The following is a 16,060-nucleotide window of genomic DNA, read 5'->3' as shown; positions in this document are numbered from 1 at the left end:
AAAAATTGTTTTAATAAAATATAATTATGAGCATCATAGAACAATTCTGTAGTTTTCAGCAGTATCCTGCAAAGTAAAGGATGTCTAAATTTAAATATTGATCAACAAATTCCTCTTTGTTTTGACTGTACAGCAGGAACTTCTGTCTTGATTTGCAGCCTGTTGTAATCTTCTACAGAGAATATATCTATAACCAAGCTACTGACTTTAATCATGCACAAATCAAGACTTTAAAAATTCTTAGGAAGCTTTTAGTCACATTTTATACAGATTAAAAAAGAAAAGCTTTAAGCCTCTTGGAAGTTGTACATGGACAGATTTTATTTTCATTCTCTTCCAATGCAATGCTGCATTCATTTATGTAGCAACAAACTCAGTGGGATTTACTTCTGAATAAATACATATGAAATTGTGCTGTAAGATGCACAAAAAAGTAGGATGAAAACATACATTAGAAGTAAATTATTTTCCTTATGTGTATAATACCATTAATAAATCAATGTTTTTTGTGGCTGAATGTTTACTGGTGCAGTGAAAATATTCTCAGGATACCTATTTTCTGATAAATTTCTACTCTGCAAAAATAAAGTCTCTTATCTGTTATAGCAGCAAACAAAAATGGCTGAGTGGATTTTCACCAAACTTGGAAGGTATGTTTGGAAAAGGATGCCTTAAAATATAAGCTAAGCTAGTGATGGCGAACCTATGGTACGCGTGCCAGAGGTGGCACTCAGAACCCTCTCTGTGGGCACACATGCTGTTGCCCTAGCACAGAGTTTGCCAGAGTTTCTTACTAGAAAGCCAGAGGGACATGGCACTTTGCAATAAATAAGTGGAGTCTGGGTTGCAGTTTGGGCACTTGGTCTGTAAAAGGTTCACCATCACTGAGCTAAGCAATAGGAACAGGAAGTATAAAAACATATTTTTCACGGGTACAAAAATAATCTTTGATTAAATTTTATGATGCAACCATGCCCCGATACATGGGGAGCATGGAGCACGTCAACTGTTTGAACTGTGGAAAATACTTATTGAAGATTTCCTCCACCACCAACATCCTCAACTGCTACTGCTTTCCCTTTTTCCTTCCCACTGGTGTAAAATGTAGCATTGTCCTGCAGTTAGGTTAAAGGTTAGTTTAGCTTCTCCAGAGGAACTGAAAGTTTGACTGATCTTCCTACCTTGTTTTCTGCCTTATCTCTGAATTTTATTAAAATCATCTTGAGTTCTCCACCTCCATTATTTAAAATCATCTTGGATTCCCCACCTCAACCTCAGTAATTGGAGTTAAATTTTATTCTCATGTACTTAACCAGAACAGTATTCTCATGTATTTAACCACCTCAATAGATATAGCAATATAAAATAAAAGTTTTAACCACTGGGGGAATGTACAATCTTCATAGAAATGGAAAAAAAAATAAGCTAAGCAACATATCCACTGGCCCCCATCCCAGTTATGTCTTCACCAGATTTTCATAGTCTGAAACAAAAATATAGGGAAAGTTGGTGTATACAAAATTCATTTGGAGGTCCAAGGGCATCTCAATCATATTTTTAGTCACACAGAGTAATGCAACATATCATTGGAAAAATTTGGTGAACAGAGTTTTAAAAATTAAGCATTTGATGTTTTGTTCTAGCTACATAAATAAACTCAAGTTGCTATTTTGTTACTGCAGCAAATGCTAATGGATTTGATGGATTTTCACCAAACTTGGAGGGATGTTTGGAAGCACTTGACAACATGGTATGCACAAAATTCACAGGAGAGGGGGGAGCCATTTAATTTTTTCCCATTAATAAAGAGCAGCAAGTTTGGCAACTGACTGGGAGAGGCATGCCCTCCCAAGGTCAAATGAGACTAATGTGCAAGATGATGGACATTTGAGTACCCAAAGAGACAGGCAGTCATTCTCCAGAGCAGTTGAAATGGAACTATTATTAACAAGAGTTACTCATTGCTTCAGACAACACTAGTAACTACTGCTAGTCCCTAATATTACTACGTTAAACATTGAGCCAGTGTCATGAAGTAGTTTGAGTGGTGGACAAGGACACTAGGAGACTAGGGTTTGAAACTGTGCTCAGCCATGGAAACCCACTGGGTGATTTTGGCAAAGTCACACTCTCTCAATATCAGAAGAACGTAAGGGCAAACCCTCTCTAAATATGTTTTGACAAGAAAACCCTGTGATAGGGCCATCTTAAGTTCCCTGTAAGTCAGAAATTACTTGAAAGCCCATGACAACATGAATGGGTCACAACTTGTTGGTGACATATAAAGATGTAAGTTCAATGATATCATCCTCCAGGACCTCTGGATGACTCTAGGGTGCCTTTATCATGTGCCCAGCTGTAGGAACACAGATACTTGTTGGATGCCCTACAATCTCCCTAGACCACTAAAAGGCTGGTGGGGCCTCCACAAGAGACAGGTGAGTCTTCTGTGCAGGAAGAAGCTGATGGGATAGTTCCATCAATGCAGCATTCCAGCCCATATTTAAAAAATAATCACAAGGTCAATGTTTTCAGCCTTTCAAGTCCACTTAGCAATCAAGTGTAAAACAGGATTCTTCAGATTCAGTCTCAAAATATGACCAATTGAGGCCAGAACAAACACCCCCCACACACACTGTCAGTGTAACACAGGGATTATAGCAGAGTTTGAAAAAGTTACTTTTTTGGAATACAACTCCCAGTTACTGACCATAGGATCATGGATTCTAAAAAAGGAACTTTTCCAAGATGTGGATTACAAAATCAAACTAGGAGTAAGAAGACCCATGTTCAAATGTTTGCACCACCATGGAATTCACTAAGTAAGCTTGCCGGTTAGCCCACTGTATGGAGTTGTTTTGAAGATTGATGGGGTAAGAAAATAACTTCATATACTAGCCTTAGCCTTACTCATTTAACAATCTTCTAAATATATTGGACTACAATTCCTGCCAAATCTAGCCAGCACAGAACTGGAGAGTATGGGGGTTCAGATCCAACATATCCAAAGAGTGACAGGGTGGCAATTATTTTGTACACATAACTCTGAACCTAGATAGAATTAGATAAAATTAATACTTAATGCAAAGAAGAAGAAATTGTCTTCAGGAATGCCCTGCGCTCCTAATGCAGTCATAATATCAAAATCACAAAGCAGAACATACAAATCACAATATTTTCCATTATATGCAATTATTTAAGACATAGGATTCATTCCTTATTCACACTAACAATAAAGTCATGGCATCCGGATACCCACATTGGTTCCCATGTTCACACTTCCCAGGACTTTAGCAGCCTCCTTCTCTTCCACCTTTCTTTTTTCTCACTACATTCCTTAATCTGCCCATTTCCCTGCTCTACACCCTTCATAATGTTGGCATCTCCTTCCAGCAAGCTTTCCATTCTTTAGAATACTGCTCCATAAAATATGTATGTAATCTCAACCAAAGTGATAGCTTCCCATTTTCTCTGAGAAGAAACACATTCTGACAGCTTTGGAACGTCACCGGTGCAGCCAAGGAATATCAGAAGCATCTCAAGCACAGTACGGCAGCTTTCAAACCAGTTTTTGGTTTTGTACATGTGAAAATGTGTTCACATCTTGTGAGAGCTTATTTTGTAGAAACTTCTTGAAGAAAGGCAGGGAGGGAAAGGATGAAGAAAAAAGAAGAGCCACCACCAAAAAGCAATTTGTGCCATTACTGTTGATATATTAGAGCAGTCACGGGTAACAAACAACACATTGGGGATGTTTGCTCTGGCAATGCTAGACAGCTAAATAAATATGTAATAATAAAAAATGGTCATTCCAGGTCATGTAAATCAGATTAATAACCCCTTCACATACACTACTATCTGCACTCAGGCATTTACACAGTAATAATAGAGCAAATCCACCCACCCAACCTCTGCTTCCAATGAATGCTTACATGTGGAGTGATGAGTCTCCTCCACACTAAGGATTACTAGCTTGGAAACAAGGGACCTTGTCTGTATTAGCAGTGACAAGTCCCTAACATCTCCAGGCAATAAAGACTGTGCCAAACAACCTTTATTGTATTAAGTTTTCCGCTTTCCAAACCGGCACAGAAGTGTTCTCTGTCTCTCTCTGTCACACATATAAACCCTCTGGTGTTGTAAACACATAAACAATCAAGCTATGTTGGCCCATTAAAACAATACTAAAATCAATGCACTAGCAAAACATGCCTTTATGATGACCAGCCACAACACTCTCAGCAACATAGTGAGATTTCCAGACCTCTTCATCCCAAAAGAGATTGCAAAGTGGAAAGGGGAGGGAGAAGGCTGACTTGATGCTGGAGTCCTGAATTCCTAAGACTAAGATGTCCGAATTTCAAGATCCAATGAACTCCCATTCCTTTGTTTGTTTGTTTGTTTGTTTTATTCCCGCTACCTTTTTTGGTTTTTGCCAGAAGAAGTGACCAGGAGAGCTTAGGGTGGCCAGATGCCATACCTGCAAAGGAGAACAAGGCACTGCAAAATGGTGTACATTCAAGAAAATGTAGGTCATAATGTACTGTATAAGCTAAAAAAAACCACCCAACCTCACTCATCTAAATAATAATTCATGCTTCTTAGTTATGCCCAGAATGGAGGACATTTTGACATTCCACCAGAAGGCGGAAATGTAGGGCATGTCTGGGGAAAAGGCGGATGCCTGGTCACCCTGGGAGAGCTTGAAAGTTTTCTCTTGATTTTAGCATTTCTTGTCCGTCCCAAATATAAATGGCATTGCCCTGAACTATGGGCTAAATTTAGTTTCCCTTCTTCCTTTCTCAGTTAGTTTCTCCTTGCTTCATTCACACAAGCACACCTTCTCATTACATGGCCTCAAATACTCCACTTGCCAGGGAGCAAAAATGGAAAAGAAAAAAGTTTATCTCATCTCAGTACCTATAACAGTAAGAAATAATAATAATAATAATAATAATAATAATTTTTATTTCTTTCCTGCCTCTCCTCAAGGCTCCAGCTATTGAAATACAGCATATTAAAATACAAAACACAATTAAAAATGGAAAATAAAAGAAAATGCATAAAACCAACAGTTAAGATACAGTACTTAAAACCATTAAAATACACCATAGGGGTACATCTTAACATATAATTGTATTGCTTTCTCCCAGAAGGGATCAGGTGTCTCATACATTAAAAACATTAAAACAAACATCACAATAAATTTAAAAAAGTCAAACCATCTAAAAACAGTATTAAAATGGTCTTAAAATGTACAACGGTTAAAAGACATGGCAAAAAACACCACACACTCCATTCTCTGCTGTGATTATATTTATAAATATTTCATCAGAATGGTTTGAGGCTTGGATTTGGGACTCTGGAGACCAGGGTTCGAATCCTGGCCAGGATGAAACCCCTTGGCCAAGTCACACTCTCTCAGCCTCAGAGGATGGCCATGACCAAACAAACCCCCAAACCCCAGTGAAAAAACTTGCCCCATGACAGAATCCTCCAAAATTGGAAAGGACTTGAAGAAGGCAGAAAAACAACAACAAAGTAGATATTATTGAATGTACCAAAGAAAAAGTCCTGCTGTGGAATTGACTGGGAGGGGGGCTGAACCCAAGGCATTTTTCTGCCTTGCTCTGCCAGCGCGCGAACGGCATCACACTGGGGAGAAACCCGGTTTGGCACCGCTTTAACTCTTGTCTGGCTCAAGGCTATGGAATCGGGGGAGTTGGAGTAGGTTGTGGGGCCCACAACATACTCCAACTCCCAGAATTCCCACAGCCTTGAGCCAGACAAAGAGTTAAAGCGGTGCCAAACCGGGTTCTCTCTCCAGTGTGGATGCAGCCGTCCAAGGCAGCCAGGGCGCAAAGGAGAGACTCCCAGGGCGCTTGCTTTTCCCTTTCCCTTTCCCTTTCCAGGTGGTGCTGAAATGGGTGGCGGGGCTGGCATTATGGGGGGCAGAGGAAGGGCCAAGGGGGGGGGGGCAGTGGGGCTGAGGCCCTGGGTTTACCTCTGTCCAGAGAGAGAGGCTGGACGGTGGTCAGCGTGGCTGCTGTCGTCGTCGTCGTCGCCATCTCTGCAGCGCCTCTGAGGCTGGAATGACGCTGGGCTGCTCTCCTCCAGCCTCAGAGATGGAGAGGGGAGGGGGAAAGGGTGGGGCTACCAGGAGGAGGAGGAGGAAGAAGGCCAGGGGAGGGAGGGGGAGGTACTACACACACACACACACACACACACATTTAATGTCCATTCGCAATTCAAAGAAGGCGTTTCCTTGGAATCCAGCACATCTCCTTCCTTTGTGAAGCCAATGTAGGTAGAGAACACTGAGTTTCTTAAGAGGTTTTCAATGTTTTGCATCAGGGAAACTTTAGGGGCTGTAGAGGCAAAGCATGCCATTCCGTCCCAATATGAGAAAAAATGGCTTTACCTTTGTTGGGAGCAGAAGGCTCAGATGGCAAGGTCCCAGTGCACTGGCTCTTTCCATAGGAAACATCTTCTTTGAATTGCTAAGAGACATTAAGTTTCCTTGACTTTGAAACTCTACCAGTGACCGCATGGCCAAAGAGGGAGGTGCCAGCCTGCAGATAGTCCTCCCTGCCATCTGAACTAAGACCAGAAACAGAACATACAGGCCTATGACTAACATCTTCAATTTCTTTCTCCTGTTTACCTGATAAAGAAGCCAGTGTGACTTCAAAAGCTTGCAACATGGAATTGTGCATTTTGGTTGTTCCAATAAAGGTATCATTGTTTGGATGTTACTGGATTTGCTATAAGGGCAACATGGCTACTCCTAGAAGCCTCAGTTTAGTTATCTGAGAGCCTGAACAGGCAGGCCAAAAGAAAGCTGCTTCGGGTAATTTTGGAGGTATGCTGCTTAAATGACACATGCATTTTAGGAGGCCAGAAGCTGTGCCAAAGCTGTGCTCCAGTCCTTAGGACTGTAGCATGGCTTTGGCACGGCTTCCAACCTCTTAGGACACATTCATCTTTTAAACAGCATACCTCCAAAGTGACCCAAAGCAGCTTTATTTTGGCCTGTCCGTCCGGGCCCTGAGTTATCTTCCAGGGGGATTTCTGGCTTGATCTATTCTATGGCCGATTTGTCTTTTAGCTGTCCATAGTATCCTCGGCACTCTTTTCTAGCACCACATCTGAAATGAATGGACTTTCTTCCTATCCAGTTTCTTCACTGTCCAGCTCTCATATCCATTACATGGTAATAGGCAATACAATGGCTTGTGCAATTCCTAACTTTTGTCCTCAGGTGTATATCCTTACATTTTAGGATCTTTTCTACTTCTTTCGTAGCTGCCCTACCCATTCATAATCTTCTTATGATTTCTTGACTGCGGTCTCTGCTCTGATCAATGTTTGATCATAAACTCTCAACATGTATAATGTGCATTTTATTTGGCCCGATAAAGGTATCACTGTTTTGTGGATTTTGGATGATATTATACTTTGTTATATGGCCAATACAGCTACCCCTGGAAATACTTATACATGTGCATACAATGAATTAGATATGCATAAAAGAACCTTGAGTTGTACAATCACATGAAACACTACGGACAGATTTGTAGTCCATATCTCCTTAAAGGAGTGGGAATCATGTGGTCCTTCAACTACAGCTTCACCATTGGATATGCTGGCTTGGGGCTGCTGATTCACACTATCAGCATCTCTAAAGAACTGCACAGTTTCCACTTCTGAGTTAGAACAAGTCAGGAGTAAATCATAATTTTAGATCTTCACTCACACTTTTATCATAGTTTAAACAAAACAGCCAGAGGTCAGAAGATTGTTTTCCTAGGATGGCTTCATTTGTTGTTATAAAAATATTGCCCACCTGTGGATTTTGGATTCCCCCCACCCTGTGGCTTATTTTTAAACTGGAGCACAATGGTTCCTGTTGCCATTCATGTCATAATGCTCTCTGAACACCATCTGCCTTAGGCTCTCAAAATGGCATCATTCTGATTAGCTCAAAGTTCACAGCAGAAGTTGTCATGTTTGCCTTCAAGCTGACCCACATTCTGTTCAGTGCTAGAAAATAAAATTTCAAATGACTCTAGTACTTTTTGATGGGTTTACAATCAAAGGCTTTTCCTCAGAGGATATAAACAGTTCTGGGACTAAGATGTGTTCAAAGGGTGCTTTCATGGTAAAGAGCTGCATCTTTTCTGCCGGTGCTGGGGGAAAATGAGCTAACATTGAACATGTCAATCATAATCAAACATGGCAACATTTAGTTTCTGCTAAAGTCTTGGCTCTATTGCTGCTTTCAAAGTTGAAAATAAATTTAGTAAGATGAAGACAGAAGTTCAAAATACACTTCTGCATTACATGTGGTATGATATGAGGTCTGGATCTGGTGACATTGTCATGACATTCTTGCCATGGTCACACTTGATGGCAAATGTGGGATTCCCTCAGCATCATTGTGAATGTGTGACTGGTAGGTGATAAAAGAGGTGAAGCATACTACCACTTCAATTAAATGTCATATTTACTAGGTAGTTGAACAGGCAAATAGAGGACTGGCTTTCCTGGCCTTTAGGACCGTGGTTGAACATGCCAAACTGTTAATACAGGAAACATGTCAAACAGAAAGGGATTTGTGTATATTCATAAAATCTGACCCCACTTAAAATTCTTTTTGATGTGTTTCGTAGCAGCTGAAGCTTTTTCAAAGACAGTCACACATGGATCCAAATGAATCCAAATGGAAGATCAACAGAGCATGGAGCACTGCAGACCGGATTACAGCTGGGATATCAGCCAAATCTGTGTCAAAGATATTCAATACACCAAGGTCTCTTGAACCTCCTATAATAGTGGTGTACCTCCATAGTCTCCATCAGTACCACCTAGCTATGCACCTGGGCTTTTAGGGAGAGTGCAAACCTTTCAAGAATAGGTAGAAGCCATCCTCTGTTTCTGTATTATCTGGATAAAGTCTCCTTCCATGTGCTAGCCCTCATCTGGTCTACTACACAACCTGGCAGAGGCCTAACATTCCTTAGCTACACCTTGTTCAAAGAAAAAGAGAAACAGACTTATGAGTAATAACATTTTATTGATTTATTGATTTACAGTATATCTCATTTTCTCCGATGACTACCACCCAAGACAATTTACAGCAAGATCAAAAACAGGGTCAGATAAAGACAGACCAAGTACTGGGGAGAGAGGGTGGGGCAGAGAAATAAAGGCGTTGCTAATTTTAAAAAGGCAAAAAGTTGCAATTATATAGGCAATTTCAAATATATATATATTTAAAAGTACAATACCAACCGAAACATCTTCATCTCATCTTCATTAATACCCTACCTTTCCCCAAAAACTGGGATTAAAAGCTTCTTCTTCAGCAAATGAGGTCAGTTGCCAAAGACCTGTGTGATTTTTTAAAATTTTATTTTAAATTGCCTGTCAGTGGAAGGAAAACTAGAGATGAGCCTACTTTTCCTTGGTAGGCAAGCAGTGGCATCAGTAGGGGGTACAATGGTGCAGCCCACACCAGGTGACACCCCAGAAGAGGGATGACACCCAGTCAGGTCCTCCCTTCCATGCTGTCCTGTCCTGTCCTTTTCCTCATGAGAAAGACAGGGTGGCACCGAGGAAGGCTGTGTACTCTCCTTTGCCCCCATGCCATCTGTGTGCGCTCTCCCCATGCCATCCTGTCCTTTTCCTCATAATGAAAAGGATAGGACAGGACTGTGGGAGGTTGCATGCACCATCCCCAGAAGGTTTGCCTCCCCCACACCAAGTGACCCCAGATGCGGGGTTGCAAATGTAGGCAAGTTTTTTTAAAAAAACTGTGCAATCCACATCTTCCAATGATCTGATTGAGCATTTTCATGTTGAAGTTACATATGATGGACGATGAGATAACATCCCGTAGGACCCAAAGCAAAGATGTTTATTGAAGATGGATGCTGTGCCAGGAAAAGGTGTGATAGAAATCAAATCAAAAATAAATCACACATAAATCCCTCAGCCTCACCTTCTGGAAATGCCCATCCAAGTATGAGAGGATCTGCATGCTACTATGTGTGGCATAGTGTTTAGAGTCCTGGACTAGGACCATAAGACTCAGTTTTCAATTCCTACTCAGACACTGGGTGGTCTTAGCCCTATCAATCTTTCTAAGCCACCTTCACAGAACTGATGCAGGGATACCATAAGTTCAGACCATATATTCCACTTTAAGCTCCTTAGAGATAAGATGCAATATAGATATAAGGAATAGCTATAAACAAATGAATAAACTCATTTGCTCCTGAAGGATGGCAGGGTTGATGATATTTAAAAATACCAAGAATTCAAGGAGAACTAACAGAGATTGATTGTCTCTCTCCTAACAGAGGTCATCCCACAGAGCAACCAAGGCTGCTTCAACATTGAAACCAGGCCTGAAATGAACTCAGAAAATTAGTCTTGTCAAATAGAGCTTGTTTTTAGCCACCACACATGGTTCTTGCTTCCTATGATAGATGAACAACCAATCTAGTGCCTACTTCTCAGTCTCAAGAGGATAAATCTGTCACCCAGAATCTATTTTTGTGGGTTCTGTTGTGTAACTTCCACTGCTGTAAAGAAGCACACTTCTTTCAAAAATGCAAGCAACATTTCTTTGACACCAGTACTGATACTGCATTAGTTTGAAACATTTCCTGTCTTACTGAGAAATCCCTGTACAGATTTCCTCCTAATACAAACAAGAGATTCTGTAGAAAAGGTTTGCATTTTGATTTCACCTGGTTGAGTTCCTGCCAATTTCGCTGCTCTGCTTCATGTTCTGTAGCATTTGCCAATTATCAAGAGGATTCAAAGGTACAAAGGGATTGTGTGAAAAAGGAGAACTTGTCTGGCTTCCAAACTGTTTTTAAAAAATTTAATCTTTCATGCTCCCAATATTTCATACACCATACATGTAATCAAAAAGCTAACACTAGGTGTTAGTTATAGATTAAGATGATTGTCTGTGTCTTAATATTGCTATGTCTGCAGATAAATGTACTGAGTTATTTATTGTATTTTGTATACCACTCCTCAGCTTCTGGGGTTAGATTTTTACAACTAATAAAACAAGACAGTCCCTGTTTGGAGGCTTATATCATAAAAATAAACAACATGAAAGGAAAACGGGGAAGAGGAAAGATGGGTAAATCAGCAGGGTTGGTTAGAGCCACACTGCCCATGTCATTTCTTCTGTAACAGATTCCCAGAATGGGTGGGGGTGGTGACATTTGACAGGGAAGCCTTCAGAGAGAGGTAGACCTTCACCAGGGCTTTTGAGACAACTTTACTTTTCATTTCTATAATCTCATAAAGTATAAATGACCCCTTTCATTTTTAAAATGTTTTCTTGGAGGCACACAATATTCATTTACATTTATATCCCACTCCCCACCCCACCCCCAGCACTATGTATACTGTACTTACAATACAATATTATTCCAGTCCACCACCTTTTTTTCATCATTACAACAATTCTGAGAGATGGATTAGGCTGAGACAGTCCTGTAGACTCAGGTCTGTGGCCTCCTTGATTGTGTCTAGCCATATGGTACATGGTCTTCCTCTGTTTCTGCTGCCCTCCATCTTTCCTAGCATTATTGTCTTTTGTTGGATGCTGTGTCTTCTGATTATGTGGCAGAAATATAACAGTCTCAGTTTAGTCATCTTGGCTTCCAGGGAGAGTTCAGGTCTGATCTGTTCTAGAACACATTTGTTTGTCTTTTTGTCCATCCATGGTACCCTCAGCACTCTTCTCCAGCACCACATCTCAAAGGAGTTGATTTTCCTGCTGTCAGCTTGCTTTACTGTCCAGCTCTCATATATGTACATGGTGATGGGGAATACAATGGCTTAGACAATTCTAACTATAGTTAGGGTGACCAGATGTCATCCTTTTCTGGGGACATGTCTACAATTCAACCTTCTGTCCAGGAGGAATTTCAAAATGTCCTCCATTTTGAGCATGACTAAGAAGCATGCAATTATATTTATATGAGTGTTTTTTAGCTTTTACTTGGTAATGTCCTCCATTTTTCTTGAATGGTGCCTTTTCCTCTTTTGGTGCCTTTCATGGTGCCTTTTCTTCTTTTGAAGTTATAACATCTGATCACACTAACCATAGTTCAGTTTCATATCTTTGCATTTTAGGATCTTGTCTAGTTCTTTCATAGCTGCCATTCCCACTCTTTGTCTTTTTTCTGATTTCTTGACTGCAATCTCTGTTCTGTTCAATGACTGATCCAAAGTATGGGAAAACTTTAACTATTTCAATTTCCTCATCATCTAGACTGAATTTATGCAAATCTTCCATTAAAATTAGTTTCTTCTTCTTCTTAATGTTCTTCATTAAGCTTGCTTTCACACTTTCTGCTTTGGCTTTCTTTAGTAACTGTTCCAAGCTGAATTTATGTAAATCTTCCATAGTCATTACTTTTCGTTTCATAATATTCAACATTAGCTTGCCTTGAGACTTTCTTCTTTGGCTTACTTTAGTAATTCTTCTAAGTTTTTGTTGTTTTCTGCTAGTAATATAGTGTCATCAGCATATGTTAAATAACTGATATTTCTTCCCCAGTCTTCACTCTGCCTTCCTCCGAATCGAAACCTATTCTTTGTGTGATATTTTCTGCATTCAAGCTGAACATGTAGGGTGCTAGAATGCAGCCTTGCCTTACTCTTTTGCCAGTTGGAGACCATTCTGTTTCTACATTTTTGGTTCTAAAAGTAGCCTCTTATCCTGAGTGCAGGTTACTCACCAGGTCAGTCAAATGCAGTGGCTCTCCCACTGTCGAGTGGTGAATCCATTCTGGATTTTACTCTGAACTTTTAAAGAGCTATCCAGTAGTTTTGCTGAATTCAAAAAGTGAGATGCATAGCTTTTTGAGAACTGGGTTACTTCATGGACCATAGATCCCTGTAATAATCCAATCCCCTTCCTTGTAAGAAAGACTCAGTGATGGCAAGGACTGATGCTGTGATAACCTGTTAGAAAGAAAATCACTTGAATAAATGGATCAGTGGTCTGACATGGTTGCATATTATTATGAATGCCTCCAATCACAGTTCCCAAAACTATCCTACACAGCATCCAAAGAACAAGAAAACATTAATTTTCTCACCATTGTGGGCTCCAAAACAATTGAAAAATAATGTCTGTGAAAAGCCAGTGTAAATGCTATTTGTGACATCTGAATCTCAGATGAATTAAGATTAAATTGATTTCAAATAGGAATGTAAATATTTCCATTTAATGCAGAGCAGTTTGCAGCTGTCACAAAAGGCAACTGATTTATGCTTTGGTGTGAGAATGCATACAGAACCCCAAGCTAAAAGGTGCCCAGAATTACAGGTCTCTTTCTACATTGTTGAGATTGTTTCAGCAAGAATGTTAAGCAATTTTGATATGTGGCTGTGACAATTTTAGGGGACAATTTAACAAAAAACATTAAAAAATGAGGCATTGCTGTTTGGATCAAGTGCAGATTAGATGTGTATAAAGAGCAGATGGCACAATATTTTATTTGTAGCAAACAGCTTTTTGGATTCTACTGGGCCACACTGGATTTAGTCCAGTGGCATAAAAATAATCATGTTCTTATAATATCTGATTCTGAACCAACTCTCCACATTCATATAAAACAATGGCTTTGAAAGCTTTCGAACTTATTTTCCTCTGCTCATGAGATAATTTTATCTCATGAGCAGAGCCAAAATGAATATCTACAGTGATAAAATCCACAGGAATAAAATATTTAAAATAATAACAACTAAGGCTTCAATCCTTGTTTGTTCATAAGCCCCATTAAACTGAGTAAGTTTTACTTCTGAGTAGGTGTACATAGGATTGATCTATTAAAGGGACTGACTCCAATCCAATATTTGCTTTCCCAGATGTTTGTCCCATGGAGCCCAGTGAAACTTATTTCCCAGTAAATATATTCTAGTTACACTAGAAGTCTTTTATTATTATCTTCATTTACCAAGATGAAAACATTTACTTGAGCATTTCCATGTAGTTGACATTGTCATGAAACAATTGAGAAACCTCTTCTAGAAATCAGCGTTGGTCATGGTGAGAAGCCACAACAAAGACTTGTTCAAACACTGAATGTAAACCTTCCCCAGCCAAGCTACTTAGATGTTTCATACCTCTCCCAACAAGTCTTTTGTTGTGGTTTGTCCCCACTGCCAAATGTGGTTGCAAGCCTCAAAATCAGCAATAATGGAGCTTTTGTATCTGTGGCTGACAGCCTCACACTGCCTAGGTGACAACTGTCTCTTGAAGTTTTACCAAATAATCGACAAGATTCCAACTTCTGCTTCAATAAACCCTCTCCTGCCCAGCCTAAGAAAAAGCTCCTGGGTTTCTTTCCATCACAACCATCCTCTGCAAGGTAGCTCCTCTTAATTTTATAATCAGTATCAATTTAATCTTTAATTAATTTTTAGTGATCTTCAATTCTTGAACATATCTTCTCTTTGATTCTTATTTTGGCTCAATCACAAAACAAAATAATAATCTATTACACTTTATGACTGGGCTAAAATTATACACATGCATTTTTGATTAAGTTATATAATGTTTCTTTAGGAGTTCATTATTAATTAATTTTCTGTGTTTATAGGATGCCTTATAACCAAATTTGCAGGGCTGCTTATAATGAGTAATAAAAGCAGATTAAGATTTGGTGGCAACAATAAATTACGGAGATGTTATTCTTTAGTGGTAGCATCCAAACTAACAGCAGAGGGCCATTAGTTTATTTATTTAGAAAACAGGACATTCAAGAAAGCCCTTCTTGTCTGCAATATGGGTGCCATCACAGTTAACTGCTGCTGTTCTTAGTGACTGGTGGAGCAATCTGTTTGGTCAACTATGGACCAAATTATACCAATTATTCCATCTTTTGCTAAACACCTCCTTATTCTTTTGTTATTCTTTGAGAATGTCCTTAGCAAGTCTATTTTCTCCTCCTGTCTTCTGATCCTAAAGGCAAAGATATCTACCAACTGCTATTTATCACACTTCTTTCATATCCTTCTCCCACCCCCCACTCCAGAGAAACTTTCATAACAGCGTAATACTGTGATGTACAGCAGCAGGTGATAGATGATGATCCACTTGTTACCTAGGCAGTGAAGTGTGTTATCATTTGCTAGAGAGATTAGTCCTTGTAAGTGGAGGATCAGCTGGGCTGAGGCAAACTTGTGTGCAGCAGAAGGGCTGAGGTGGATATTGCAGGCTGAGCCTGGCCTATCAAAGCTACTGCTGAAAGGACACACACATGAAATAAATATTTCTTTTCTTGTGGCAGCCCACCAGATGTTGTTGGAACTGCAGTTCCTAGCATTCTTCATCATGGACTATATTGAGTAGGATTGCTGGCACTTGCAGTTCAGCAACATCTAGAAGCCCTGCCTCAGACTAACATATGTATTTGACCATAAGCTTTTCTGTAAGGCTGAAGTGTTTGTTATCTTTGGTAGAGCTGCATATTTATTAAAATGTAGTCATGTACAAATATTGGCTAGAGACTTAAACAGATCTCATTATGCAGGTGGAATACTATGACTTTCCTGTCAAATTCCAGAAGTAGCGAGAGACATGTTGTTTTTTTAAAGGTCTATTCAGACAAGGTTTATCATGATTGTGTACTGGCGTACTGCATTTATCTGGAAATGTAAAAGCCAGTTGCATGAAAGGACAGATGGAGAGAGAGAATGCATATTGTGTGCAAGGCAGGATGGTTTGATTGACCATTTCTGTGTTAGGCTGCAATCTGGGTCAATTTGTGTTGCAGATAGGACATTGGAAAATACCTCTGCTATGAGTCCAGGATGCATAATTAATTATTGGAATTCTGGTGCATTTATTACACCAGTAGATATTGAATACAACCGCAGAGAGAATCAACACTCACATTTTGCAAGAAGCAATAATACTCAGCTGCTAGTGGTGCACAATATAAGATAATGTCCATCTGCTAGGGCCTGTTTAGAACTTTTGTCTGGCATCTTCTTTTACATGACTGGACTGTGT

At 39.7% G+C, this 16,060-nt stretch overlaps 1 protein-coding gene across 2 annotated transcripts in view; it reads right to left on the bottom strand.

Moving 5' to 3' along the window:
- The window catches only part of LIN7A (lin-7 homolog A, crumbs cell polarity complex component), a 51,656-nt gene extending 45,541 nt beyond the window's left edge, over window positions 1–6,115 (bottom strand). For both annotated transcript variants that reach the window (XM_042470710.1, XM_042470709.1), the window contains exon 1: window positions 6,005–6,115. In XM_042470710.1, the coding sequence (XP_042326644.1) occupies window positions 6,005–6,068 (64 nt within the window). In that variant the 5' untranslated portion in view covers window positions 6,069–6,115. The remainder of the gene's footprint in view (window positions 1–6,004) is intronic.
- Window positions 6,116–16,060: the final 9,945 nt, after the last annotated feature.

The sequence above is a fragment of the Sceloporus undulatus genome, chromosome 5 (assembly GCF_019175285.1).
Source record: "Sceloporus undulatus isolate JIND9_A2432 ecotype Alabama chromosome 5, SceUnd_v1.1, whole genome shotgun sequence".
NCBI classification, from domain to species: Eukaryota; Metazoa; Chordata; class Lepidosauria; order Squamata; family Phrynosomatidae; genus Sceloporus; species Sceloporus undulatus.
This window is presented reverse-complemented; position numbering and strand designations above follow the sequence as displayed.